The 26,601-nt window shown below is 32.3% G+C and overlaps 5 protein-coding genes and 1 non-coding gene across 7 annotated transcripts; 4 read left to right on the top strand and 2 right to left on the bottom strand.

Annotated features, from left to right (window-relative positions):
- The first annotated feature begins 3,452 nt into the window (after positions 1-3,452).
- LOC108330744 (transcription factor TGA3) lies at positions 3,453-6,654 on the top strand. 2 transcript variants are annotated; one of them, XM_017565270.2, is made up of 9 exons: positions 3,453-3,610; positions 4,188-4,349; positions 4,436-4,510; positions 4,680-4,739; positions 4,810-4,887; positions 5,012-5,078; positions 5,168-5,439; positions 5,737-5,964; positions 6,245-6,654. In XM_017565270.2, the coding sequence occupies exons 2-9, from the start codon at positions 4,224-4,226 to the stop codon at positions 6,395-6,397; spliced, it is 1,059 nt and encodes a 352-aa protein (XP_017420759.1). In that variant the 5' UTR covers positions 3,453-3,610; positions 4,188-4,223; the 3' UTR covers positions 6,398-6,654. The 2 variants fall into 2 exon arrangements, with proteins under 2 accessions (XP_017420759.1, XP_017420761.1); XM_017565272.2 differs by lacking the exon at positions 3,453-3,610 and having other exon boundaries at positions 3,635-4,349.
- Positions 6,655-7,007: 353 nt separating this feature from the next.
- On the top strand, positions 7,008-9,951 carry LOC108330843 (chaperone protein dnaJ 20, chloroplastic). Its single transcript, XM_017565419.2, has 5 exons — positions 7,008-7,489; positions 7,859-7,933; positions 8,325-8,464; positions 9,102-9,239; positions 9,568-9,951. The coding sequence occupies exons 1-5, from the start codon at positions 7,252-7,254 to the stop codon at positions 9,778-9,780; spliced, it is 804 nt and encodes a 267-aa protein (XP_017420908.1). The 5' UTR covers positions 7,008-7,251; the 3' UTR covers positions 9,781-9,951.
- A 2,934-nt stretch (positions 9,952-12,885) lies between these two features.
- On the bottom strand, positions 12,886-16,808 carry LOC108330018 (phosphopantothenate--cysteine ligase 2). Its single transcript, XM_017564463.2, has 10 exons — positions 16,527-16,808; positions 16,126-16,289; positions 15,914-16,037; positions 15,783-15,827; positions 15,621-15,706; positions 15,280-15,332; positions 15,079-15,138; positions 14,702-14,803; positions 14,071-14,190; positions 12,886-13,396 (listed from the first exon to the last, which is right to left on the bottom strand). The coding sequence occupies exons 2-10, from the start codon at positions 16,271-16,273 to the stop codon at positions 13,157-13,159; spliced, it is 978 nt and encodes a 325-aa protein (XP_017419952.1). The 5' UTR covers positions 16,274-16,289; positions 16,527-16,808; the 3' UTR covers positions 12,886-13,156.
- A 4,196-nt stretch (positions 16,809-21,004) lies between these two features.
- On the bottom strand, positions 21,005-21,076 carry TRNAW-CCA (transfer RNA tryptophan (anticodon CCA)). Its single transcript has one exon. It is a non-coding gene; the product is annotated as a tRNA-Trp (tRNA).
- Positions 21,077-21,224: 148 nt separating this feature from the next.
- LOC108330462 (RHOMBOID-like protein 8) lies at positions 21,225-22,836 on the top strand. The gene is made up of 3 exons (XM_017564943.2): positions 21,225-21,493; positions 21,767-21,930; positions 22,625-22,836. The coding sequence occupies exons 1-3, from the start codon at positions 21,225-21,227 to the stop codon at positions 22,834-22,836; spliced, it is 645 nt and encodes a 214-aa protein (XP_017420432.2).
- LOC128196332 (RHOMBOID-like protein 8) lies at positions 22,774-24,197 on the top strand. The gene is made up of 3 exons (XM_052876878.1): positions 22,774-23,131; positions 23,262-23,388; positions 23,824-24,197. The coding sequence occupies exons 1-3, from the start codon at positions 22,854-22,856 to the stop codon at positions 23,941-23,943; spliced, it is 525 nt and encodes a 174-aa protein (XP_052732838.1). The 5' UTR covers positions 22,774-22,853; the 3' UTR covers positions 23,944-24,197.
- The last annotated feature ends 2,404 nt before the right edge of the window (positions 24,198-26,601 follow it).

Below are 26,601 nucleotides of genomic sequence, written 5' to 3'. Positions count from 1 at the left end.
GAACAAAAGAGTTTAACATATTAAATTTAAAGTTATACCGATTTTATATTAGATACAAAGAAGTATACCCAAAAAAAAATTATTCTTTGATAACTATTTGTGATATCAACCAAATTTTTAACTAAAATATTGTTCTGATTTTAATGAAACTAGTGACATAGTTAAACTGTTTTAAATTTTGATTCTTAAATAAAACTTAAACTATTAAGTGTATTGGGAACATAAGTTTTGAATTAAAGTCTAAGAATTTAAGTAAAATTTCATCATAGTTTTACCTTTAACAACGTTTCAAACAAATAAATATTTAAAGTATCTTAGGTCTTCAATTCCCAAATTACATGAGAAATAGGAAACAAATGTGATGATAAAATTTTGCCTTTGAATTTTTGTAAAATTTTAATTCAAATAAAAATAAACCTAGAGGGATACTAGCCAATTCAAATATAGAATTCAATATTTTAATTTTAAGAAAATTATATAATATCAGCACATATATGTGTCAAAAGATGAGTGAAAGTTGATGGAAGCAAAACTCTTGACACATGCACAAGTGTGAGCATTAGGACTACCCGAAAGGAGGGGTCACAACTAAGGACGCATGACTTTGATAGCAGAATAATAAGATGGCATAATTGATATCATGGCTGAAGCGAAGGAAATTATTGGTTAAAAATATTTTTTTATTTAATTTTATTTTAATGAAAAAGTGGGGAATGTAAAGAGAGAGAAAATTGGGCACTTTTTGAAAATCGTCATTTAGCTTCTCCTTTATAAAAAAAAAAAAAAAAAAAGCATACGTATGAAGTGTCATAACTTTCCCTATGAGATTGGAAGGGGCAACCTTGAATGAATAGTGGAGTAATTGACTTGGTGAAGTAGGTTATTATTAAAAAGAGAAACTAAGAGAAGAAAAAAAAATATAGAAGAGAGTAAAGAAATTCTATTATTGATATGAAGAGTGTGCAGAAATATTACCTCAATAATATATTAAAAATTTAAATATAAGTTAAAAATCTTACATTAAATAGAAAAAAAATAATTAAGTAATATATTAAAAAAATAAAACTCATAAGCTTTTATATATTATAAGTGGTTCAAGTTTTATACATATATAATTCATACATTAGAAGCAGTTAAAACTTTCTAACTATTTTAATAAAAAAGTTCTAACAATGATACCAAGTCATAAATTATCTAATAATCGAACAAACAAACTATTTAAATATCAAATAAAGATAAATTATTTTATGATTAAACTAATAATCACTTAAAAAATTATATTTTTATAAGATTTCATTATTGTGTAAGGTGTGTAATATACATACTTTTTGTTAAATAAGTATGCAGCTAGCTACAACTTTTCCTTTTCTGAAACAAAGAAGATAAGGTTACAACAATATATGATTAAGAATCTAAATCATGTGAGCAAGTGGATATGTTTCTAAATTTGGTAGATTTGCTTCAATTTTAATTACTTTCAAAGTAAAGGGACATATAAGATTATACAAATGAGGATTTGTATTAGATTAAGTACAAATTACTGTACTTAAGGATGCTTGGATTCAAATCCATACACATCATGAAAGGAAAGTTAATCAATTGAACTAACTTGTTTCGGTATTTTGCTTAGTGTATATATTTTTTTTTCGCACAAAAAGTTAAAGTTGGAGTTTTATTAATTATTCTAAGATCTCATTAGTTTGTTCAGGAAATTTACTTTATAGACAATTATTCTTAAAGGTATGAGACGAAAAAAAAAACACCAAAAAGTATCAAAATATATGAAATTTATGTGATTGGACATCTTTTGTCTACATCCAAGAAACTAGCATTATATATTAACATATTACGAATTTTTTAAATAAATTTGAAAAACTTTTCTCATTACAATTTTTTTATATAAACCCAATGCTTTTTTACATTACAATCCCATCATCCCTCTCCCTCAATCTCTCAGGGTTCCTATTAAAATTAGTATATCAAACTTGTTTAGTGTTTTTAATGCATTTACTAAATATATAAATTGGGTCATGAAAGTAACTTTATTACTTTTAAATTAACATCGTTGACAAGTAATCATCCTAATCACATATGTTTTTAGGTATCTTACATGTTAAAACTAGTATGTGAACACGGTTAATTCAAAAAGTATCAAATTATGAGACCTAAATCACATATTTATTAAATATTGGGTATTAAAAATAATAAAACTTCTTGGGAGTATCAATTTCAATACGAGTTAATTTTAGAGTGAAAAAAATTTAACCCATTTTCGTCCAAGTTTTAGTTTAATATGGTATTTTAAAATCAAATAAGAAAAATGAATATAATTTTATTAAAATTATAAGGAAGATAAAAGCCATTAATTAAAAAAAAATAAAGAGAAAATTTTACTTGCTTATGTGTTTGAACCAATCATTCTAAAAAGTTAAAAAATATATATTTTGGAAAAACCACAGAATAATTTTTTGATGTTTTATTTTTTATTTTTTGTTTTGACAAAAGTTATAGAACCAATGTCACCAAACTAAACTTCTTCTTTTCTAATTTCAAAAACAATTATATGAAGTTATTTCACACACAAAAAAAAAAGGAAATATAAATCTAAAACGCAATCAAATAGTCCACTAAGATAGCATTTCGATTAATTTAGATTCTGCTGTGGATTTTTGATACTGTGTCTATGTTATACTTTTAAAATATATTAAACATTAAATTTTTTAATATATGTATATTTTAAAGTCACAATATAGAGACAACACCAAAAATTAATAGAAAATCTGAACTTGATTTCAATTGTTAATAATATTTTTTTTTATATATGACCTACAACAATTAGTTAGTAAAATTCACAACATTTTCTATATATAGAAACGATTTAAGTTGAGCAAAAGAAAATGAAACTCATTATTGTAACGCGAATGAGGAAGATGCACAATTTTATCAATAAATTAAGAATAAAAGGTTTACTTTGAATATATTAAATTATGTGTATGTATATCCACACGTAAGTGGTCGCAGGAAAGGAGCAGGAAGGGATGACAATGGTGTTAAGGAAAGTGGGAGTTGTGAGCTAATAAAGTTCTTGCTTTCTTCTTTTTCATATTTCGTGGAGGAACGTTATTTCCCTTAAATATTCACACCATAATTTTTATCATAAAGAAAGAAAAAAAAAATGAGATAAAAACGAGTGATGTGACAAAAAAAAATGTCTGTGAGAAGAGAACTGAAACAATGCATTATTGATTTTTTAACACTGTCACACTCACTCATTTTTGTTGGAGTGAGAACGTAGGGAAGTTAGCAAGTTGACGGTTCAGAGAGTTTTCTAATCAAAGAAGAAAAAGTAAAAGTTGTGATTAGTTTTATTTACTGTACCTTTTAAATTTCATTTTGTTATCTTTGGCCCAGCATTGCTTTTATAATTTGTTTGCATGCGGAGGAAGAATAATAAGGTTACTATTAATCAAGCAATCAGCTACTCAGTTTTCACATCTACATATCCATATATCTATATATATTCAATTCTGAGCATCAACTGGGAGACTTTCTTCGACTAACCAAATTCCAAGGTTGCATATTCTATCAAGCTAGCTGGCTATCTATATAGGTTGGTGTATGTTCTTCCATCTGCAACAGTAGTATTAGTGTTTCGTTTGGTTCCAATTTCTATTCCTTGTCGTTTTGAGCAACAGCTTGGACTCAAGTGGGTCAAACACTAGTACCACGTTGGCTGATTGCTGTTTAGTTCTAGAAAAAATTCATGTCATGCATGACGTTGAATTTGCTATGACAGAATGAATACGACGGGTTTGATTGTTTGAGTTAAACTAGTTAACTTTATTTTAATTACCTTTTGATGGGGGGTTTTCTGCTGATCTTTTTTCTATTTTGACCTGCTGACACAAAAACTCTAGTGTGAATCTGGTTAGAGGTTGAGAGCTTTATTTTACTAGCAAAGTTTAGCACCATTTCTGCCAAGGGAAGCCTTGCTGTCTGCTCTGCAGATGGCAACATAGATGCTGTTTTTGTTTCTGCAGACTGCTGATGCTGTTACATTTTTTCATCATTTTTGGGACAGAGGAAGAGAGTATTTGAAGTTTGAGATTGGAATCAGATTAGGATTGTAGAAATAGCTGCATGTCTCTTGTTTGATGATAAGTGGCATCGAACTAATGTTTTTGCAGAGAACTTTTCTTTTATCATTTGACTGCAAGAGATAAATGAAAATGGACATATACGAGCCATTTCAGCAAGTTGGCATGTGGGGTGACGCCTTTAAAGTTGATGGTGGCCTGAATTCAATTGCTTCCCCAATATTAATGGTTGACACTAATGTCGAGACCCAGGTGGGTTTTTTTTTTGGTGGGTTAACTTCATTTTATGAGAAAACTAGACTGTAAGTCTAAGAGCTTTTTCAATTTGAATTCTGCAGTCTGAATATATTCCTCAAGAATCAAGAGAGCCTTCTGGAGCCGATCAAGAGACCACAGACAAAGATGCTAATAAGGTGATGAAATTTCTTCAAGGCATAGCCATTGAAATGTTTTCTTGTCTCTTGTTTCGTTGTAAATTTTTGATAGTACTAGGAAGTTTTGTCAGTGACTGAAGAATTCTCTAAAACATGAATGTCTTTGCTACTTGTCTGTGTCTGATAACCGCGTAATATGAATGTTTAGATGAGAAGACGTCTAGCTCAGAATAGAGAGGCTGCTCGGAAAAGTCGGTTGAGGAAAAAGGTAGGATGAATGAAGTTACAAGAAGGTAGCCAGCATCTGTCTTCTGATTGATCCTTTTTGTTATCCATAGGCGTATGTTAAACAGTTAGAATCAAGCCGCATGAAGCTCGTGCAATTGGAGCTGGAAATTGGGAAAGCAAGAAAGCAGGTGAACCGAAACTCTACAATCACCAACACCTTTAATCCTCCTTTCTTATTATATTGTGAATTTCTGATTTTGTATTCCATCCTTCTTTTATCATGTGAAGTTTATACAAAACATCTACTTGCAGGGTCTGTACATGGGCACTGCATTAGATGCCAGCTATATAGGATCAACATCAGAAACAATAAACCCAGGTTTGTGACTCTTTCTGCAGAAAATTTTCCCTTTGTGTATGCAGCACTGTGTACATTCTGTTTAGTAGTCCTTCTGTTATATGAAACAGTTATTGTTGCATTTGAAATTGAATATGGACAATGGGTTGAAGAGCAACATAGGCGGAATGAAGAGCTTAGACATGCATTTCAAACTCAAGCACCTGATGTTCAGCTGAATGCAGTGGTTCAGAGTGTCTTAAACCATTACTCAAATCTCTTCAGAATGAAAGCAGATGCTGCAAAGGCTGATGTTCTGTATTTACTCTCTGGTGTGTGGAAAGCATCAGTGGAGCGCATCTTCCTTTGGATTGGAGGGTCCCGTCCTTCACAGCTTCTAAACGTACATTCCCACACTAAATCTCATTTTGATAACTGCTTTCACTTTCGCTTTTTCTACACAGATTGTCAAGAATGAGAGTTCTCTACCAATTTTCATTTTCTCAAGCTACACTGTCTATTTGAGTTTCAGTGAAAAAATTTCTTAACAAGAGTTTAGTCAGTATGTATTGACTACGTTCAGAACAAAAATATTTAATCTGATGATGTTTTTGTATAAGGGGTGTTGCTTTACATGTTCATGGTGCAGTTTAGATGTATTAGAACTCAATAAAACCAATCACTTAGCCTTTTTTTGCAGATTATCGTACCACAACTTGAGCCTTTGACTGATCAACAAATTGTTGGTATTAAAAATCTCCGCCAATCATCTCAGCAAGCTGAAGATGCTCTTTCACAGGGATTGGAAAAACTTCAGCAGAGTTTGGTCCTTGACATGGCAGTTGATCCATTGGGTGTAGGAAACTTCGGACTTCAGATGGCTCTTGCTATAGACAAATTTGAGGCACTAGAAGGTTTTGTAAGCCAGGTAAGTGCATGCCCATTTTTTTGTAATTCTTTTTGAGATGGTACAGACTGATATTCCCCATTTGAGAAACCTACTAATTACATATAAAATTTATATGAAGTTCTCTATCGAGAATTTTAGGTAAAACTCTAATTTTATAAAAGAACCCAAAAAAACATGCAAGGAATAGTACATTGGAAATTCTTACAACTTAAAATTTACTAATTCTGACCTATGAATGAAATATTTGGTCATTTGTAACACTGTCATGAAGAAATCAAATGCATTTTGTTCTCCACAGGCAGATCACCTTAGACAACAAACTCTGCTTCACATGTCACGCATACTCTCAACTCATCAAGCTGCTCGTGGCTTGCTGGCTCTTGGGGAATACTTTCACCGTGTTCGCACTCTTTGCTCTCTTTGGAATTCTCGTCCATGTGAACTTCCCTAGTTTCCTTAAAGGAAGAAACATGTACCTCGTACTGCATAACTTCAACTGGACGATCTGTTATGTGCTCTGCAGAACTGTTTCTGAGTTTTGGATATGAATGTATGATTATCAAAAGTTAGTGTACTACCAGGAAGCAAATTATGTGATTTGCTGCTGTAGCTGTAGAGAGTATGATTGTACATAAACAGTGTATCATCTGAAGTGCTATATCACTATGAGAATCTTTCTGCTATCTTAGAAGAAACTTTATTACTTTACTTTGAACTTATCTATTTTTGTTTATTATACGTGAAAAGTAAAGAAAAAAATAATTCCAATTTTGTGGCTATACTATACAGGCATTTTAAAATTTAAAAATATATGATCACAATATAAATTGAAAGGAAAAGGTAGAGTATACATGTATTCAGTTTTTACACATGTAATTTAACTACAAGTTATTGTGTAATAAATTTACTAATTTTCATATAATCATTTAAAGTCCAGTTTATTTATGATTTTTTTATTAATGTTTGTTTATTTTACTATCACAATATATAAAAAAAAATAAAAAACTTAATTGATAAAAATTCACAATCAGTAACTCTAGTCCATAAGTTTCCCGGGGAAAATATTCGCGGCTGTCGTTCACCAGAAACAGAAAAAAAGAAAATCATATTTCATCTCTAAGAAGAATTGCAGCAAAAAATCTGACAAAACTTTAAGGATTCTGTTAGATTCATGGGTGTGAGTTATCGTTGAGGGGCCCAGAACCTCTTCTCTTCATTCACGTCTTCCACTACCTAGAAGAAAGGGTTTTGTTCTTATAACTCGAATTGGCACCGAGTGAAGAGTTTCAAAAATCTGGAGAAACTATGAGCAATCTGAGAACCCTGTGTAGACCTCAGACGGTGTTCTCTTTTATTAGTTGCAGACACCAGTTTCGATCTATTTCGTTTCCAAACCCTAATTGCAAGCCCCGTTTGCCGTCGCCGTTTCTGTACTCTACGATCGGTTCTTGGGGTTCGAATCCATGGTTTCGCGTGAATCAGAGGAGAACCGTGGCCAAGGCATCGAATTGGGCTGAACAAAAATCCCCATATGAAACTCTTGGTAATTTTTAATTTCAAGTTTGTTGACAATTCGCGTTACTGAGAAAATGGGGAAAAGAAAACCGGCTTTGAGGTAAAAAAAGAATCTTAGAAAGAGAAGAAATAATGGGTAACGCTGAAATCGAAAATTGCTTAAGCATTAATCAAATAAACTTTTTATTAAGAACTTATTGCAGAAGAAAATAAAAGATCAAAATGATTTAAACTTTCATTAACTGAACATGCTTTTTTCTGCTACAAGTGTTTAGGGAGAATCTAAGCTTTAGGAGTGGAAACGAATTTCTTTTTTCTGTAGGAAGAGAATAGAGATGGAAAATTCCTCTGCATACTTGTTTGACAGTTCCTTCTCCAATTGTCTGGTGAACAACAGAATTGGAAGGAGATGCTGATGAGGAGCGGATAAAAATTGCTTACAGACGCTTGGCCAAATTTTATCATCCAGATGGTGTGTACCTCCATCTTAGCTACTTGCTTTCTTGAAGTGTCATTTGAAATGTATCTTTCAATTTGATATTTAACATTGCTGGTTGTGGTGGCCTGATGCTATATCTAGCAGCATATTATGTTTATTCAAGATGAAGCCAGGCAACTACTTATCAGTTATGATTTTGAGATTTTACATCTTGTTTTAAATGCTAGTCTTCTGGAACGTGGGATATATTTTATTTTTCTTTACAAGAATGTTCCTACGAAGCAGTTATGGCTAGTGCTGTTTCTTCAACTGTGTGCCACACAACTTAGTTGTGAAACAGCTGTTCTGTGCTGGTACTGTTTATAAAAGCGGAGTATAATCTCTCACTCAATACGTACTAACTCTGTTTTCTTTACTCTTCAAGTCTATGATGGCAGAGGTAACCTTGAAGAAGGTGAAACAGCAGAAGCTAGATTCATCAAGATTCAAGCTGCTTATGAATTGCTTATAGATGGAGAGAGCCGAAGACAGTATGATATCGATAACCGGGTCAACCCTATGAAGGTAATAGTTTTTGAACTGTTTGATTATCAGTTGTTGACTCTTAGAATTTTAATTTACACTTGTTTGTACTTCTGAACGGGTATGGATCTTGTTATATGGTATTTTAAGTGGATAATAATATGCTCTTGTTCCTAGTATCAAGCGTGAACAAATTCTTTGAGCAATAGTGTTGAAGTATTACTACAATTTCTTCTATTTTTAAGGTGGTCAATAAAACTAATATGTATTGTATGAAAAGAAAACATAACGTTAATTAAGATGTATCTACCATATGAACTGTTTGACTACCATAATCTTTAGATGTTAATGGATGTTAGTGAACAGTCAAAACCGCTTCATTTTTTAATCCTTTAGGAAGGAAAGAAATACTAAGATTTTCTATCCATTGTATTAGCATATCAAACTGCAGAACTTCATCAAATAACTACTGTTTCATCTGTGTACAGAGAATATATTTTTCATGTTCTGCTTTCCAATTTCTCGTCAGCTTAACATCTAAAGCAGAGTAGCCTCTGATTCTCCAAGCGTTGTTTTTACTAACTTTTAAAATGGATAATAAGGGATGTACACTTCTGCTGTAATTAGAATATGTTTACTTTTCTTATTCTTGACCACTGTGCTTCTTTGTTTTCTTCAGGCATCTCAGGCATGGATGGAGTGGCTTATAAAAAAGCGTAAAGCTTTTGATCAGCGGGGTGATATGGCAATTGCTGCTTGGGCTGAACAGCAACAGCGCGAGTTAAATCTTCGTGTGCGTCAACTTTCTCGTTCAAAGGTATTGTGGTATGCTTGAAAATGTTGCCATCTTAATGTAATGTAGGCTTGAATGGTTGTCAAGAAGACTAGGTCATAGTTTTGTCAAATTTTCTTCCAACAACCATAATCAACATTACAACCTGGTTTCTTACGTGAATAAGTCCGTCACTTCCATGTTTGAGTGAACTTAAAACTATTAATGATCCTAGCTTCGTATATAACATGGCACATTTGTTTTTCTCTCGAGAATGGTATTGGAAAGAATCAGTATCACATGTAATCTGTTCTCTGAGCAATGTTCCAATTTTTTCTATGCATCTGATTGGAATTATTTTACATAATCTCAGACTGATCCTGATGAAGCTAGGAGGATTCTGGCAAGAGAAAAGAAGGCATCGGCCGATTATTACTCAAATACCCTTAAAAGGCACACACTTGTACTAAAGAAGAGAGATTTGATGCGAAGAAAGGCCGAGGAAGAAAAGAAGAAGACTATCAGCCGTCTCTTGGCAGCAGAAGGTCTTGAACTTGATGATTCAGATAGTGATGAGGCACTCTAGTCAACATAGGGACTTTGTTTCCACAAACCAATACCCAATATTTGATTCGATACCTTGAAGTCTCCCTCAGAAAATCCAATTATTTTGTAATTATTGTTCACAAAAGATATATGTACATATATTTATTTATTATTTTCAATCTCAAATGAGAAGCTGGTTTTTCAGTTGTATTATATCACTATTATGATGATCCGAAATTTGGAGAAGCCTAAGATAACTAGTAACGTCCACTTTAGATTTCTGTCCACTTTAACTTCCTTGTTGAATACTATTATGCAAGTTGAAAAGTTAAATTCCTTTTGTTTGTTGGTCATGGGGGAATAAAATGAAACGGTTAAGGATTAATAAGACGTCTTTGGAATTTTCTTTTATTTTTTGGTCTGCAGAGAATAGTTAATTTATATTTACAGAAAAGTGAGTGATTGGCATTTCTTCGAACTGTTTAATTTATTTAAATAAATTCTGTGGAGAACCTTCATTAAAAAATTGATTCTGTTCTATTTAAGAATAAAAAATCCCCCATTTACTTACAAACGGAAAACTTGCATACGAAAGTGTCAACTCGGATTGTGGATTCTGCGAGTGCACATTCAAATGACCAACCGACAAAAAGAATGGCATGAGTTTTTGTGTTTTATTGTTAATTCACTTTTGTGTTTTTCTCTTCATAACTAAGGTTTATACGTGTTACACCTATATAATAGCATCAAATTCAAACAAAAACAAAAAATCTCCCTAATGTAGTGTAAGTTAGACCTTGGGTGCCAATCCTAAGAAATAGCAATGTGAAAGTGTGACATATGTAATTTGTCATAATACCTGAGGGAATGAAAAATAGAACGTGCTAATTAAACTAAATCAACCTAAGAATGATCTAAATGCAATGCATGAAACTAAACATAATGCAGAAACTATTCCTAAAATAGTGAGCGTGATTTTCTATATAAACAAGATGCAATGATCTCTAAAACAGATTCTAATACATGGAAATTATGTTTGAACACTTAAAATGCAAGTTAATATGTAAAGAAACATATTATAACAATTAAAACTAAGTAAAATAGAGCAGAACTATGAAAACGAAATTTGTTTGATGAAATGCCTAAGAGAAAATCTAATTTTCACAAGGTGTTTGACAAAATGCCTAAGTGAAAGAAAAATGTGTTTTATGCAATTGACATGCTTGGAACATATTCATATACCTAAAACTACTTATGATATGCATCCATAACTGTCTAAAAATGTAAAATTCACAAAATCGCAGTTGAAAACCAAATCTGGCAGCAAAACCAATGTATCAGCGATCAACTTAAAACAGCAAATGTGCATCACCATACAAAACTCTCTTTAATGGTAAAATGCACATGCAAACATATTCATCCTATTTAACTACTGGATGGAGAATTCATCAAAATAAACTGCATAATTGAAATTCAAATTCTAACCAAGCATGTAACCTAGACTACCCGAATTTTAACTGTCAAAACTATAAAATCTGAAAATCAGAATTAAATCTGAGTTATAATGATTGTAACCAGTTTATTAACAGGAAAGCAAGTAAAGGAATGTAAATTTGATGAAAAACAGATTAAGGAATAAAAAATCATGTAACAGGTTGAGTATCAGCGTAGCTGGCAAAGTGTTTGTTCTTAACCAGAAAGTGCAAATTCCTATTCAAGTTCATTTAACTCTCAATCTTGCTTACTAAGGTTCATTTCTGAATTCCTTAAAATATAAAGATCACTTTGGATTCACTAGTATCTCAGCATGAGTCCATGACTGAGTCTAGTAAGGTGCAAGAATGAAAATCAAATGTCCAAGAGTAGAAAATTCAGATTCTGACTTAAAAGTAAGAAAACAGGTTTGCGACATTGAATTGAAATTGCAATTGAATGGATCAAGAGAATAACAGAAATGATAAAGCAATTCAGAGAACAAAGTAGTAGAACAGAATTGAAAGTAAAACTGACTTGAATTGAATGAATGTTGATGTAGAATTACAATGCACTCAAAATCTTGGAAGCCTAGCTCAATTTGGAGTCTGAGATCACCTAGAACTTCAGAGAAAAGCTATTCTAAAACTGAGAAAAGTAAAAATCTGATTCATCTTATTTTGCAAGTTTCAGATGCAAACCTTTTATATGCTTCTAAGAATCCAAACCTCGAAAACTGGAAAACAGCCTAGAACTAGTCATATGAACTGCCAATAGCAAGTAAAAATTATGAATAGCCTAGTCTATCTATGCAAATGACTTAAGTAGCAAGTAATCTAATTCAGCTTCTTTTCTCCTCTACTGGCTGGTGCAGATAATCTATGAATGCAGAATCTGACCATTGGAGTCTCAACCTATAGTAATAGGTTGCTCCTTCTGGTCCAGTAGGTTTCCCTTCTTCAAGTTCAGCTTGTTCAAGACTCTTTCGTTCATTTCAGCTTCTTCTTTATTAACAGGTTGGTATAGGTTGCCAGTGACAATTTCAATTCCATCTCTTCAGCTCTAACTTAATCCAGCAGGTCATGCCAATAATGAATAACTCAGCTCAGCTCTTCAACTATCCTCCGAGACCAGACTTTCTCAAGTTCACTACATCAGAATTGTTAATTTCCACAGCACCTAAAAAATCAAAACTAAACAACAAAATTCTACTTCCAAAAATAAAGAATAAAGTTGAATTAACCTACTTACTAAAACTAAACAAATACACTAAATCGAAAACTAAAATATACACTAAAAATAGAAATCAAATCTAAATTTTATTTATTTACAAGACTAGAAATTTACTACAATAACTGAACTAAAAATATGTCTAAAAACACATAGTTAACAGATCTTAAGAAGAACTAGTATTTAAGCAATCAAAACTAAATTTATTCTAAAATTAAGAGTTTAAGAACAAAATATAATCTAAAGAGATGCATTTAGCCAAGAAAAACTCAATCAAACCGAGACTCATCAATACGTCATGGTAAGTTCCACGTTTGTCATACCATGGTTACTATTTCACCATACATAATCCCTTTGCTGTTTCTTAATGGTATCTGTTCATCTTAAACTATTAAACTAATGGTAAAACCAAAAGCTGTGCCAAAGTATCACTACACACATATTTTTAGTTGAATATTATTAATTAATATGAGAAAAAGAGTAGCCCAATTAACGATAAGAAGAATCACAAGAAGTAAAATACAAAATTTATAAATAATTGCAAAATGACAAAACTAAGGTTAGAACTGTCGTTTTCTGTTACAGTTCCTTTCTTCTCTAGCCCTGTGCTGTATCCATACTGTCTAATTCTTCTCCCTTTTATTCATGTTGATGATGCAACGAATTTTAGTGCCCAAACTGCAACCACGACTAGCCAAAGTCATTCCCTAGATTCATCTGCCGGGATGCTCAATGTAAGTGGCATGTTTCTCTGAAATAAGTTTAATCAGGGGATTCTCTACATCATTATCTGACCGACTCTTGTCACGCTTAACGACAACATTCTCAGCACTAGTGACAACCACCACTTGCTCCTTGCGAGATGAGAGTTCATTTGCAACTACTGCATCCATCTTGTACTTTTCAAGAGCTGCAGTAGCCTTCTTTAGAAGAATGTTTGAATCTGTCTCTAACTGTCAGACAACGAAGAATGTAAATATTAGCCAACAACACAATGTTATTTCTCATTATGTCATTTCATTCTATGTTTGGACGTCTGTTGGCAAAAAACAGAAAAATAACATCACTAACTTGAATACCTGATCACTCTACTATCAAGAGATATTTTGATACTCTCAAAAGAAATGCCAACTACTTTTATTTCTACAAATTCTTAGAGAAAAACACAGACAATGAAGTTCCTGTAGAAAGTTAGTACTAATTATGTTAGTGTACTTTTCTATAACTTTGGAAAGGACAGTCTTTGAAATGCAAGGTATCAATCACATGCAGAGTTGCACAAAACTCACTTATACGTACCCACGCTTTGGCGCAAAACTGTCAACTTCCAATAAGACAGCTTTGTTACTGTTATCCAGTAATTGCAATTTAATATTTGTCAAAACAGAATAGGTCAATATAGATTTTTTTGTTACTGTTTTGCTTACCACAGCCTAAGGACTAAAAAATGGAAAGTTACAAGTCAAAAGCAAAGTTTTCAAGTTTCCCATTAGATGATGTACTCTATACTTGAAACTTCTCATTTCTTGATTCCTTGATCATTCAGAGCAATGATTAACATAACTGTTTTTCAAAAGAGAAAAAAATGGTTTTATCATTATTATTTTTTTCCGAATACCATCAATACCTTGAAAGATATGCAGAAAGCAAGAGGAGCCCAATCATTCCTGAGCACCGACAACATTTTTGGCACATTAACTAGTTTCACATCCAAGAGGTGAGATCCTGACTGAATTTTGTGCTCTACCTGCAGGATTAATATACATCAATATAAACATTAACAAGTAAAGTAAATCTTTTCCGAAATGCTGTAACTCCAACCTAGCATTATAGTGAAACTTTTCTTTTAATGATCAACCACACAAAACTACTTCAATTTTTCTTCAAATGTGTATCTTCCCATTTTAACATCCCTCGACTGTAATTAATCTAAAGGCACAGGAATTTTAAAGTTCCACACACTTTTGGTACATGTGAAAGAACCCAGTAGTATGTCAAAAATCACTACAAACAATGCTTAAAAGTTATACTTCTGGGACAGAAGCAAGGCTAGGAAGTATGTGACATTCCCGTAAGTTTACACGTGAAGCTACACGCAAATTCTCTATGTAATATCTCCTGTACAAATTTTATATTTGATTCAAGCAGCGATATAATTTCTTGTTCTTAACCAACTACACAATCATTTAAACCAAGGTTAAAGTCAATACTGCAATAAAACTTTCACAGAATGATGAACCAACATAACATATTTATACCATTTCCTTCCAAGGAACATAATAGTCGGACGCTGCAGCAGCAAGATAGAACATTGCACGTGGGCCAATACACCTCAATGACACTGCAATAATTTGTAATATCTGCAAACTCAAGAAAATTAACAATGACAAAACAGCACTGACAAATGTACTGATTAAACACCTAGTAAAACTTATAATAAAACATGTGGCTCTCTATCTTGCAATCAGACCAACACATGATAATCAGAAGACACTAATTCTATCCACCTCCACAATCAATTGCTACTAAAAACCCAGAATGAGTGAATGAGAACATATACAATATAGGAGATGTCAGAATTGGTTGCATCAAATCAAATGAACACTTACAATTTACAAGCATTACTAGAGCTAACCTGGAGATACTCAAATATGGTGTTGAAATGCAGTTTCAACAAGAGACCACCTGTCACTGCCTGCAATAGAATGAAAACCCAAATGAGGCTATAACTATATCCAAATAATTTGAACCTGATGCACCATAAATTGAAATAATGACATGAAATCACGGAAAATAAGATAAATGAAGAGCACAAAATCCAATCTCCACGTCATACAGTGTGATGATCCACGACAGCCCTCTTCACTGCTTCTGAATAAGCCTCGCAAACTGAAGTATAGAACAGAATTTGCGCAAAATCAGGACAACTCCAGGAGTTTGTATAAAATAGCAATCGAAGGGGAAAAAATTGAAGTAGGTCTGCTAATTGACAATGTCACAAGATAGCCAATGAGACTAATCTTTGAGTGGACTTCATCTGAGAAATAGAAGGGGAAAAAACGATGCACGTTTTGTAAGGTAATTAAATCGGTACACTTTTTTCTAGCCTTCAATGAATCATAATAATTTTATCTTTTTCTTATGGTGCGAGAAGAGAAAAGAACAGAAACTTATAACCTTGAATGTTCGACTCATCGGTGGGCTTGAAGCATTCAAGTAAAGGATCATCAGGAAGGGATCTACAAAATGGCTGGAAACTTCCCCTGCATAAATTATCTATTGTTGATCACCAATTGATAAAACATAAGAAAATACTACTTCCCAGGTCCAGAAACTCACTTCCGGTTAAGAAAGATAACAGCATATCCAGCCTTCAAAAAATACCTACAACACAACCACCAACCTGTTCGTCTCAATAGAATTAAAACAAATATTTATACAAGAACAAGACAATGTAAACCGCAACGTACTCTGTGGATGTGGCCCCTCTGTGACCCGAACTGAAATTATCAACGTACCGAACACAACGTTGTTCCAACGGAGCAGTGGTGCCACCAGAAGTCACACAAACAATTCTCCTGGCTTTCCCATTTTCTGGAGAAACCAAAATCCACCACAAATCATTTACAGGAAGCACACAGAAGGAGAAACACAACACCAAATGCAGTAACAGACAACTCACCTGAAGGAGAAGAATTGCGTTTAATGAACTGATCTAACAGCTGAGTTATTCCATCACTGTTCTGCAAAGGAGGAGCAGAATCAAAAAAGGCTTTCACTTCTGCTTCAAGGGTCTCACCTGGAACCTCCAATCCCTTTGTTACATCCATCAAAAATCAAAATTTCCTACGTTCACAAGTCACTTATAAGAAACACGTGACCTCATCAATTGTACACAAACCAACCCATGAAGGGATTTCTTTTATTAAACATTCCCCGTTATCCAAAAATCTTAAATTGAGTAAAATTAAACAAGAAAACAGTGGAATGAAACATATGAACTAAAAATTCACATCAGAAAACCCTAATAGTGCGTAATTTTGATAATGAATAAGAGAAAGGTTTGATATTTAAATAACTAACAAAGCAGAGAAGAGAGGAATTAGCGAGTGAAGGTGAAATTTTGACAAAAGGTGGTGCATCTTATAGTCGGGGCATTTGCTTGGTGGGACTTTATTTTATTCCCAACAATAATAACAGAGAACAATAAAAGCGAATTAAACACAGAAAGGATTTGTAATTAAAAGTGAATAAAATTAGTTGGATTTGGAATTAAGATGATGAAATTATGGATTGATTTGTGGGCTAATAAATCCTCTGCTTTCTATGCTTAGACCCTTAGTCTACGTTTTGCCTTTCACCGCTTCTCCCTTCTCTTCTCTTGCACTTAAATTATTGTGTTAGCTCACTTTAAAGTCAACAACTCTTTCCTTATATAACACATACTATAATATAATATAAGGTTGACAATGCATAAACATCACATTTTCTACTGAATTTTCACCTAGTATCAATGATATGACATATTTATTTTAAAATTTATAATAATTTAGAATGAACCAATTGAAAAAATATAAATAATGTCATTTTATTTGGTGTTTTGGGGTAAAAGATTAAAAGGTGTTGTTGATATGTTTTATAATCAACTAAAAATAATGATAAAAGTGTAATAATGTTGGAAAAAATATTTTAAGTAAAATCTATGATACAAAATCAGTATGTTTTTATAAGTATTGTAATATGGAGTTAATTTGTAGGGTTTATAATTTGAGTTTAGGAGTTGGGTTCACGACACTCTTAAATGAGATTATGTGATAGGACGAAAGGTGAATTTGTGATTCACAACATGATCATTTACATTTAAAAATAAATAGCTGGAAACTAGAGCTAAATCAAAAAATTTATAGTGAAGCTTTTTAAGTTAATTATTTTAACTAAACTATTTTCACATTTAGTGTCGCATTAAAGTTTTGAACTTTTTGCATAACATTTTGAAAAAGGGGTTCCATACTGTCAGAAAAAGTAAGAAGAGTGAAATAAATGTTATGAAAAATGAAGAAAAAGCCCAACCCAAAAAAAAGTTTATATGTTATCCGTAAATAAATAATAAAATGTTGTCAAGTATATTATCCATAAATAAATAATAAAATATTCAGTAATTACTATTGAACTTTATCTTTTATCCACATATATTTGGAAAGATACTTATTCTTTATTTGAGCAAGCCATCTAATAGCAGGCCCAAATGAACAAACGCTACTATTCTTATGAGAAGACAAAAGTAGAGGATGAAAAAGAAAGCAGTGATAATATGCGAAGAAAAGCGTATTAGGGATAACTAAATACCTTGGTTGCGAAATTCTCGTTCTTTCTTCAGTTCCTAAGTAGCAGAATTTTCAAATTGGTCAAAGAGAGGATTGGATAGGATTTTGGAAAGTAAGAAAATTTGACCATGTGAAAGGAAAAAAAATGCCAGAAAATAAGAAAATTGACGTTGTGTAGGGAGAATATTTGAATAGGTATCAAAAGCAAACACGGGAGTATAGGTACTAAAACTTTTTTTCAGGAATTTTAGCTCATTTTCATTGTATTGAATGCTTAATTTTATTTTTTCAAATAAATAAATCAGTTAAAAAATAAGTAAAATTAACAAAAGTTACCCGACTATTTTCGAAGTTACTTGGGCTAATTAAAAGTATGAAAAAGAAAAGTATAAGTATCAAAAATAGAATGGGCCAAACTTCACTAAAAGAGGTCTGATTTTTTTTTTCTCATTTTCTTTCTTTCTGTAATTTTATATTCTTTTATTTTTACATTTTATTAATTAATTTTATAACTGTTACTTTAAATTTTCTGATTTTTGCTTAATATTATTTTTATTTTATCATTTTCTATGCATTATTATTTTTTTAAACTATTTAAATACTTATTTTTTTAAATCTTAAAAATAAATTTTTATTCAAATATTGACAGACTCGTTAGTCACCATGTTATCGGTTGAGTATCTGAAAATATATTCTATTATATATTTTTATATAACTGGATATCCACATATATTTTTTATATTTTTTAATTTTAAAAGATAAAATACAAACTTAGATTAGATTAAAAAAACTTAACTACAATTCAAATTATATGAAATATTAGTGCAGATAAATTTAACTTTTTAGAAATTAAATTAAAATGAATTGTAGCAAAATATAAATTCTAAAAATTTAATCTCTTACAAAATAAATTCAATTTTATAGGTCTAAATAAAAAAATAAAAAAATGTGAACACAAATTTTAAATTATTCTTAAATAAATGATTAATATGTTTTCATTATTAATTTTATTTTTTCATCATTGAAGTTTAAAAAATTAATTAACGTTGGTTATTCCGTGTTTTTGTACTAGTGTGAACCATTTTTATAAATGGAAAAAAGTTGAGTTTAATTCAAAAAATTAAAGTTTATCTCTTTTATTTTAGTGAAAGTGATTCTCCTTGACTGATTTAAAAACCTTTGATTGTATGAAGTTTTCCATCATTTGTATGTTGTCTCTATTAAAAATAGTCATTCTTTCCTTACACATTCATATTCATTTCTTGCATTTACCTGAATTTAAAAACCTCAATGTTCATATTTGAATTTAGAAACCTCAATTATGTTCAAATTTATCTTATGATCATAACTCTTGATCTATTGAATGATCTATTTAGTCTAAATTAAAATTCAGAACTAAAACTTTCACTTTGTTTCATAATCATCTCAACTAGAATGTTAAGATAACGTTTTTTAAATATTATCTAATTTAAAATTTCAATCACTTTTCAATCCATCTTTTCTCTAATATTTTGAATTTTCTACGAATTATAATCTTAAACATGTTAAATAAGTTTTACATCAATATTCTTTTATCATATATTTTACTTATGTATATTTGTGGATATGAATTGTTTGGCACTCTTACTCCTAAAATTCTTTTAAGATTAAAATATATATGTTTAAACTAATATATGTTATGTGATTTATTGAAATGTTAGATTGTTTTCCACTTTCATCAATCTTTGTTGGAAACAGTATTATAAATTATATAATTATTCATGTCATAGCCTAAAAATTGATAAGATTTTCACAATAAAATTTAAGCGTATTCTATATCAACATCCATACATAATAATTAAAGGAAAGTAAATACTCCTAAATTAAGTTTAACAGGCATCTTTCGCATCATGTCCTAATTTTAAAATATGATATTTGCCTTGTGATTTTAAAATAAGATATTTATCCCTTATATTTTTTAGTAAAGTAATAGTAATATTATATTATTTTATTCCATTTTTAGTTGTATCTGTATTAAAGAATATGTACATATCATAATACATTTAATTATGTATTTTATACCCTTTTATTTATTTTATATTGAAATATTATTCCCTCAAAACTAGAGCTGTCAAAATGGGTCACAACCTGCGGGTCAACTTGGTCCACCACGGGTTTAAGCCAGGTTGTGTTTGAAAAAATTGTATTTTTTTATGTGGGTCAGATTTAAACACGGCTCATTTAAACCCGGCTCATGCGGGTTGAACCCGTGGTGGGCCGGGTTGGCCCACCAACCCACCTACCTAATTTTATTTTATTAAAATTTAATTTTAATTTTATAAAAAAATATTTATTATTGTTTTTGCTTGAAAAAATTATTTAAGTTCCTTATTTTCAAAATTAATTAAACAGCTATGTTAGGGAATAAAATTTGTTTAGATTTGAATTATAGAAAGTTTGTAATTTTTTTTTATTTTAAAAAAATTGTAATTAAGTGAGCCAGTAAGCCAACCCGTCTACCCACCAATCCCTGGTGGGTTTTGTGGGTCAGGTCGGGTTCGAATTTTTTCTGACTCGCTAATAAATGAGCCAGGTTTGGTTAGCTCACTAAGTGACCAACTCGTGGTAAGCCGGACCGGGTGACCGATTTTGATAGCTCTACTCAAAACTAAAACTTTCTCATAAAACAATTGATAATTTAATGACAATATAATTTTTTTAACATTTAAATATCAAATAGGTAAATAATTTATTTTTATTGGTAATATGTGGTATTATATTTTAAAAATTTTATTTATATTTTTTAATTTACGGTTTTAGTGAATGTAATACTTTAAATAGAATATAGACGGTGAGTACTTAGAATATTGAGAAACATAACCATAATTTGTTAAAAGTACAAAACAAAACAAGTATTTAAAACTTAAAGAGGTGTAAATGTTTAACATAACTTCAAAAGAAGTAATTGAAATCTTTCTTATAAATAACATACACATTAATTTTTTTTACTTACAACACTTAACATTAGTCTTGAAATTGAAAAGAACAGAGAAAATAAATAATGTAAAATAGTATAAAATAGATGAGTAATAATATTTTAATTTTATTTGACAAAAAAATAATTTTAAAAGAGAAAATAATATATGAATTTTTACATCTGTCATCTAATTATATAAGTTTTTCTTTGTAATTATTATTTTAATATGTATTAATAATGTTTTTAAATAAATAAAAAAAGGTAAACTCGGATCAGGGGTTTGAACCCGACGTGAATCGAACACGCAACCTTCTGATCTGGAGTCAGACGCGCTACCATTGCGCCACGGATCCGGGTATGGGTTGTTATTTACAATAATTCTATACCAATTTAAATACAACGCATAACAGAAGAAAGATTGTTTTGTTCCCGCCAAACTCAACAAACTAATCTACTGTTTTATCCCCTCTCTCTGAGATAGAATCTTGAAGACTGTTATCGATGGCGGAAAGTTTGGAACGTATTGACGTGAAGCTGTCTCCTGCGCCGGACGCAAGGATGCCGTTGATGAAATCAAAAGGAGGACGGCGGCAAGGGGACACGTGGGTGGTTTCAGTGTTCGTGATAATCCATATCGGAGTTTTCATTGCAACCATGCTCGTCAACGATTGCTGGACCAATTCTCACGGAGATTGCCTTCTGCAAACCCTCGGAAGGTTCTCCTTCCAGCCTCTCCCCGAGAACCCACTCCTAGGTCCTTCTCAGTCCAAGTTAGTCTCCACTATTCCTTACCTTAATTAAACAAAAATTTCTCATATATTTGCTTATTGGTAATTTAATTAGTTTCTTCGGTTAAGGTTTCACTATCACCAAATCTATTAATTATTATTATTATTAGTAGTAGTAGATTTATGTTTGAAGATTGATTGATTCAATTTGGAGGATCTGGTTTGAGAAATAAATGTTGACCTACTGGAGTTGAAATGTACTTAGTACGATAATGTGTAGTTTGAAGGATGAGTAATGTGGTGTTGTGAGTGCAGGTTAGATGAAATGGGAGCTCTTCGATGGATCCTTTTGACAGAGCAGCACCAAACTTGGCGTCTTTTCACATTTCCATTTTTGCATGGTGGACTCTTTCACCTGCTACTCAATCTCTCAAGTATCGTCTACGTGGGAGTTCGCCTAGAGCGCGAATTTGGACCCAGTAATTCTATTTTTATTTTCTTCTCTCCCGTCACATTTCTATTTCACCTATCTATTTTAGTGAATGTTTCGAAAAAATGGTTCGCCGCCACAATTTTCTTCGGTGTCAAGATTTGCCAAGTGTCTGGGATCACAACACACTGCAGTGCTATATTTATAATTTCCTGAAATAACAAAGAACATAGTGAAACTATGCCTTTGAGTTTGATCAAACATACACTTTTGATTAGTCACAGTAATATGTACGCTACATGAATTATTTTTTAATAATTGTTTTAAAATTCTTGTAAAATATTCTTTTGTTAGTTCTGTGAAATCTTAACACTCACTGTGTAAAAAAGTGAACTTCATTATAGTTCCTATTTCTTATAATTTTATTAGTTTAGTTTTATATCTCAGGTTTTTGAAATTTTAGTTGCGATTCTTATGTTTTGAAAGTGTAGTTTAAAGTGCTTTTGCTTTTAAAATTGTATAAAGTTAATCCTTGATCATCATGGTCACCTTTCGAATTTAGTCCCTAGGAATCAATTTTTAATTTATAGTTTTGAAACAAGAGAGACTCAAAACCAAAGGTTTAAACTGTGCTGAGTAAAACCCATATTAAGAACAACTATAGAAATTAAACTGTTTTAAAAATAACGATTTTGAGATTTTCACGACGTTCTAATTTATGAACGTTTCCTTTTGCTTTGCAGTAAGGATTGGTATAATCTATGCATTGTCAGCTTTTGTGGGAGGCTTGGTGGCTTCTCTTTTTCTCCGAAACACCCCTGCTGTTGGTGCTTCCGGTCCTTTATATGGATTACTGGGAACATTGCTTTCCGAACTTGTTTGGAACTGGAAATTTCACACCAATAAGGCCTGTCTTTTTCCCCTTGGTTATCTATTCTCACTGTTCTGCTACTAATCAATTTTATTGGTTGGATGCAGATTTCGGCAATAGCAACATTAGTCTTTGTCTTTGTGTGCAACTTCGTCCTTGGTTTTCTGCCTTATGTAGACAATTTTGCCAGCACTGGAGGTTTTATATCAGGATTCCTTCTTGGATCTGTTTTTCTACTCAGCCCTCAGCTCCAACCAGTAGCTCCAAATAAAGGTGGTATTGTTGAGTATGGTGTCAAAAGTTACATCAACTTAAAGTTGAAGAAAAAGCTGGACAGACCGGTTCTCAGGATTGTTTCTCTTATCCTCTTCGGCCTATTGTATGTTGTTTTTTCCTCTTGTTTCTAATTATTTATCGTTATTTTTTAATTTGCATGGCTAGCTGTCTTCTATAACGTCTGCTTTATGGCATGTGTCAAATCTTTGATGAGAAGCTTCTTCTATTCGTAGATTGGCTGGTTGTCTTGTGGTAGTTCTTCATGGAATCAACATCAACAGTTATTGCACATGGTGTCCATATGTGGACTGTATCCCTTTTACAAGCTGGCACTGCAAAGACACAGAAGCCTCTTGTGAGGTACCGTATACAACTTACTTCTGGCATTTCCCAAATTTAAAAATTCCGAACAAAATATTTTTCACCTAGATGGATTGTCTGTTCCAACTTCGAATCAAACAGTATACCAAGACCAGAACGAATTCTTACAACGAAATTCCAATATTATTTTTCCATTATTTACCAAATTCTTATGAATAGAGAAGTCAATTGTTGTTTTGTTAACATTATTGCTAGGTGATCACGTACCGCCAAAAAGTTAAATAGAATTAAACCAAAAGGGAATGCCAACTCACTAACAGAGACGCGCTGAATCGAACTTTTTGCGATGAAGTAGCTATATTTATTACTTACCAGTGCCCCCAATATTATTTTAAATATAAAGTTAGAGGAAGCTGTTATTTCCTGAAAAGTAAGGCTTCATGCTAATGCTGGCTATGTGCTATCTAACTGCAGACAATGGTGAGCAATGCTCAGCTGACAATGACCTGTATAGGGAATGGCAACTTCAGGGTCTATCCTTTTACCAACATTTCTCGGGCAAGGATGAATGATTTGTGCAATCTGATATGCTGACGGGACAAGTTGTTTCAATGATTCTTTTAGCCCCGAATTACCAGGAAATTCTGGATAGCTTATATCTTAACAAGTTGTCGTATCCTTTTTTCTAAATGTAAAGAAATAGAGTATAATTAGAAGCTCGAGATGTTTGATTTGACCCAAATTGATGCAACAGTTTGCGGAGCATGTCTTTGGTTGTAAATACCACAAGAACACCTGGGTGTAAAATTTGTAGTCCATGGGCAAGATGAATTCTTTTCATGCTGGAAGAAAATTGGAGTTGTGAAAAAAAAAATCATTTCTTGATTGCTGTTTTTAATAATCAGATATATAAGTGTTTCACTAGGGTTGGTTTTGCTCCTTTTCCTGTTAATATTGGAATATAGTCATTTTCATCCTGCTCTATATTTTAAATCTGAGTGACAGCTGTGACACTTGGAACCACTTTTGCAGTCCCTGAATTTCGGCTTGGCTGTTATGTATAACTCTGTAGTATCTAACTTCCGCCGTAATAGCATAATTACATTCGGGGTGTATCTGTGACCTGTGAGCTGTTAGTGAGTATGCTCCCGCCGCCGCCGCCGCCGCCGCCGCCGCCGCCACCCGCATTCGCTGTTTAAGGATCACCAAGCCACGGTCTATAAAGTGAGTGCACTTAGACTTAACAATCCACAGTGTGGGCCAAACCCTACCCAATTGTATCGGATTCAAAGTTTCTGAGCATTCAAATGCCAGAGCCTCTGAGCAAACTCTAGATCCATATACTAAACGGATAAGTCTTGTACATCGTACTCATCGCCTAACCAACCAAGCAGAAGAATCAACTTAAAAGAGACGTGGCAGAAAATATGGGAAAGATAGCAATATGCCACTTTCTTTTCTTTTCCTTTTTTGGTGTAGTTCTGAATTTTAGAATATAAAATAAAACAGTTGCAGGACTCCACTTTAAAAAATACAATTTGAAATTCGGCTGAAAAATTCAAGTCTTTTTCATTGGTCCGTGGTACTGTCGGCTAGGAAAATATACACACTGGACTGGTGTACCTCAAGAAAAACCCATTAAATATCCCCACAAATACGTGGAATGTGCATTTATGTGTGGTCGATACAAGAATTGTGCATTATATGGTGGTAGCAGTCCTTTCTAGCCCACTCAATGCCCACTTTTTATCTTGTGCACTGAACCAGCTGGTTGCTATGGTTGCTCCTCCTTTTCAATTGATCTGTTAAATTTTGAGTGGAAAATCCATACTAGTTTGTTTGATGGATCTAAGCTCTGAACTAAACTAACTTGCCACTTACCCAAAAGCACTTGTCCCAAAGCCACACATGTAAGAAAGGTCAATATTTTAGGCACGTAAAAAGGCAATATTGGAAGTTTGATCATCTAAGAATGGCTGGGTCCCTCCTTGTCAACATCAAGTGCAGTGTGATCTATCCAAGTTGACCCTCCTGCTAAGTGATCACCGAAGCATGCACCTTCACAAGTCACAAGCAACATTCGGTCACAACCATTAGTTTTTACGACATGTGGCATCTTCTCATCACTGCGGCACATATATATATATATATATATATATATATATATATATATATATATATATATATATATATATATATATATATATATATATATATTATAGGTAAAGGGAAGTTGAAGGTCGTAAAATCTAATCACATTGCTATCAGAATCACAATCATGAAAAAGGGCAGTTCCACATAAAAAGGCTCCCTATGTTGCCGCATTCACAGAGCCTATCAGCACTACCATTCTTTGCATTACCATAAATGCTTTCTTGATGGTTTTAAGCTTTTTTAAGGGATGGAAAAGATAACAATTAAGTGGGCATTCTGAAGTGGGTGAGCGTCTACTACCCCTGACCCTGTTGAATCCAAAAGAAAAAAAGAAAAAAGAAAAAGAAATCCTCCTTTCACAACCTTTCACCATCGGTGTTAGTCAAACATGGCAATAGGTTATATGATCACAGGACCCTATCCTATGATATACACATACAGTAAAATATTTTATCATTGGGTCCTTTCCTTTCATACAATAATTTCAAACCCTTTTACATGTTTCTTAACGAGTCCATTCCCTTTTGCTTCTCTTGTGTCTCACACGCGTTCTCAAGCACACAGGCAAAACCAGTCCCACACACACAAAGTGAGCCATAGATATGAACTAGATGCTACTTCAAAGGTGTGGAAATGATGGAATTTTACGTATATGCTTTGGAAGCCATGAGAGGTAGATCATAGTGGACGTGTTTCCGCACAGTTTTCCCTCTCTTTAATCTTCTCCAATCTCTATGCCTCCCACTCTCTCTTTCTTAACTATTCAACTAATCAAAAACAAACATATTGGACAACAAAATTACTCTCATTTCATCATCCTTTCTCTTTAACAACAATAAATAAAGCGTATGCTATCTTTCATTACATATCATGCATCTCTCACGCTATATCTCTTTTCATTTTTTTCCCACTACTTTTTTAATAATTTTAATAAACGGTCACCTTATATAACATAATTTATAATATATAAATAAATGTAAATAAGTTGAATTCAACTTAAAAATCCACCTTTTATGATATTTCTCAACTTCCTTTTATGATGTTTCTATCCTAATAATTAAGAAAACTTTCAATAAATCTTCAAAAATTTGATAATCC

The sequence above is a fragment of the Vigna angularis genome, chromosome 4 (genome assembly GCF_016808095.1).
Source record: "Vigna angularis cultivar LongXiaoDou No.4 chromosome 4, ASM1680809v1, whole genome shotgun sequence".
NCBI classification, from domain to species: Eukaryota; Viridiplantae; Streptophyta; class Magnoliopsida; order Fabales; family Fabaceae; genus Vigna; species Vigna angularis.
Note: the sequence above shows the minus strand (reverse complement) of the source record. Positions and strands in the feature narration are given on the sequence as shown.

Excerpts from the sequence above, each read along its gene's own strand:
- LOC128196332 (XM_052876878.1), top strand. The coding sequence starts at position 22,854 with ATGCAGATTTCGGCAATAGCAACATTAGTCTTTGTCTTTGTGTGCAAC. Across the intron at positions 23,132-23,261 it reads CTTATCCTCTTCGGCCTATT|ATTGGCTGGTTGTCTTGTGG; the intron begins GTATGTTGTTTT and ends TTCTATTCGTAG. Across the intron at positions 23,389-23,823 it reads ACACAGAAGCCTCTTGTGAG|ACAATGGTGAGCAATGCTCA; the intron begins GTACCGTATACA and ends ATCTAACTGCAG.
- LOC108330462 (XM_017564943.2), top strand. The coding sequence starts at position 21,225 with ATGGCGGAAAGTTTGGAACGTATTGACGTGAAGCTGTCTCCTGCGCCG. Across the intron at positions 21,494-21,766 it reads CTAGGTCCTTCTCAGTCCAA|GTTAGATGAAATGGGAGCTC; the intron begins GTTAGTCTCCAC and ends TTGTGAGTGCAG. Across the intron at positions 21,931-22,624 it reads AGAGCGCGAATTTGGACCCA|TAAGGATTGGTATAATCTAT; the intron begins GTAATTCTATTT and ends TTTGCTTTGCAG.
- LOC108330744 (XM_017565270.2), top strand. The coding sequence starts at position 4,224 with ATGAAAATGGACATATACGAGCCATTTCAGCAAGTTGGCATGTGGGGT. Across the intron at positions 4,740-4,809 it reads AAAGTCGGTTGAGGAAAAAG|GCGTATGTTAAACAGTTAGA; the intron begins GTAGGATGAATG and ends TGTTATCCATAG. Across the intron at positions 4,888-5,011 it reads TTGGGAAAGCAAGAAAGCAG|GGTCTGTACATGGGCACTGC; the intron begins GTGAACCGAAAC and ends ATCTACTTGCAG.
- LOC108330843 (XM_017565419.2), top strand. The coding sequence starts at position 7,252 with ATGAGCAATCTGAGAACCCTGTGTAGACCTCAGACGGTGTTCTCTTTT. Across the intron at positions 7,934-8,324 it reads CAAATTTTATCATCCAGATG|TCTATGATGGCAGAGGTAAC; the intron begins GTGTGTACCTCC and ends TTACTCTTCAAG. Across the intron at positions 9,240-9,567 it reads GTCAACTTTCTCGTTCAAAG|ACTGATCCTGATGAAGCTAG; the intron begins GTATTGTGGTAT and ends ACATAATCTCAG.
- LOC108330018 (XM_017564463.2), bottom strand. The coding sequence starts at position 16,273 with ATGGATGTAACAAAGGGATTGGAGGTTCCAGGTGAGACCCTTGAAGCA. Across the intron at positions 15,707-15,782 it reads GTTATCTTTCTTAACCGGAA|GGGAAGTTTCCAGCCATTTT; the intron begins GTGAGTTTCTGG and ends TAATTTATGCAG. Across the intron at positions 13,397-14,070 it reads CTTTCTGCATATCTTTCAAG|TTAGAGACAGATTCAAACAT; the intron begins GTATTGATGGTA and ends GTTGTCTGACAG.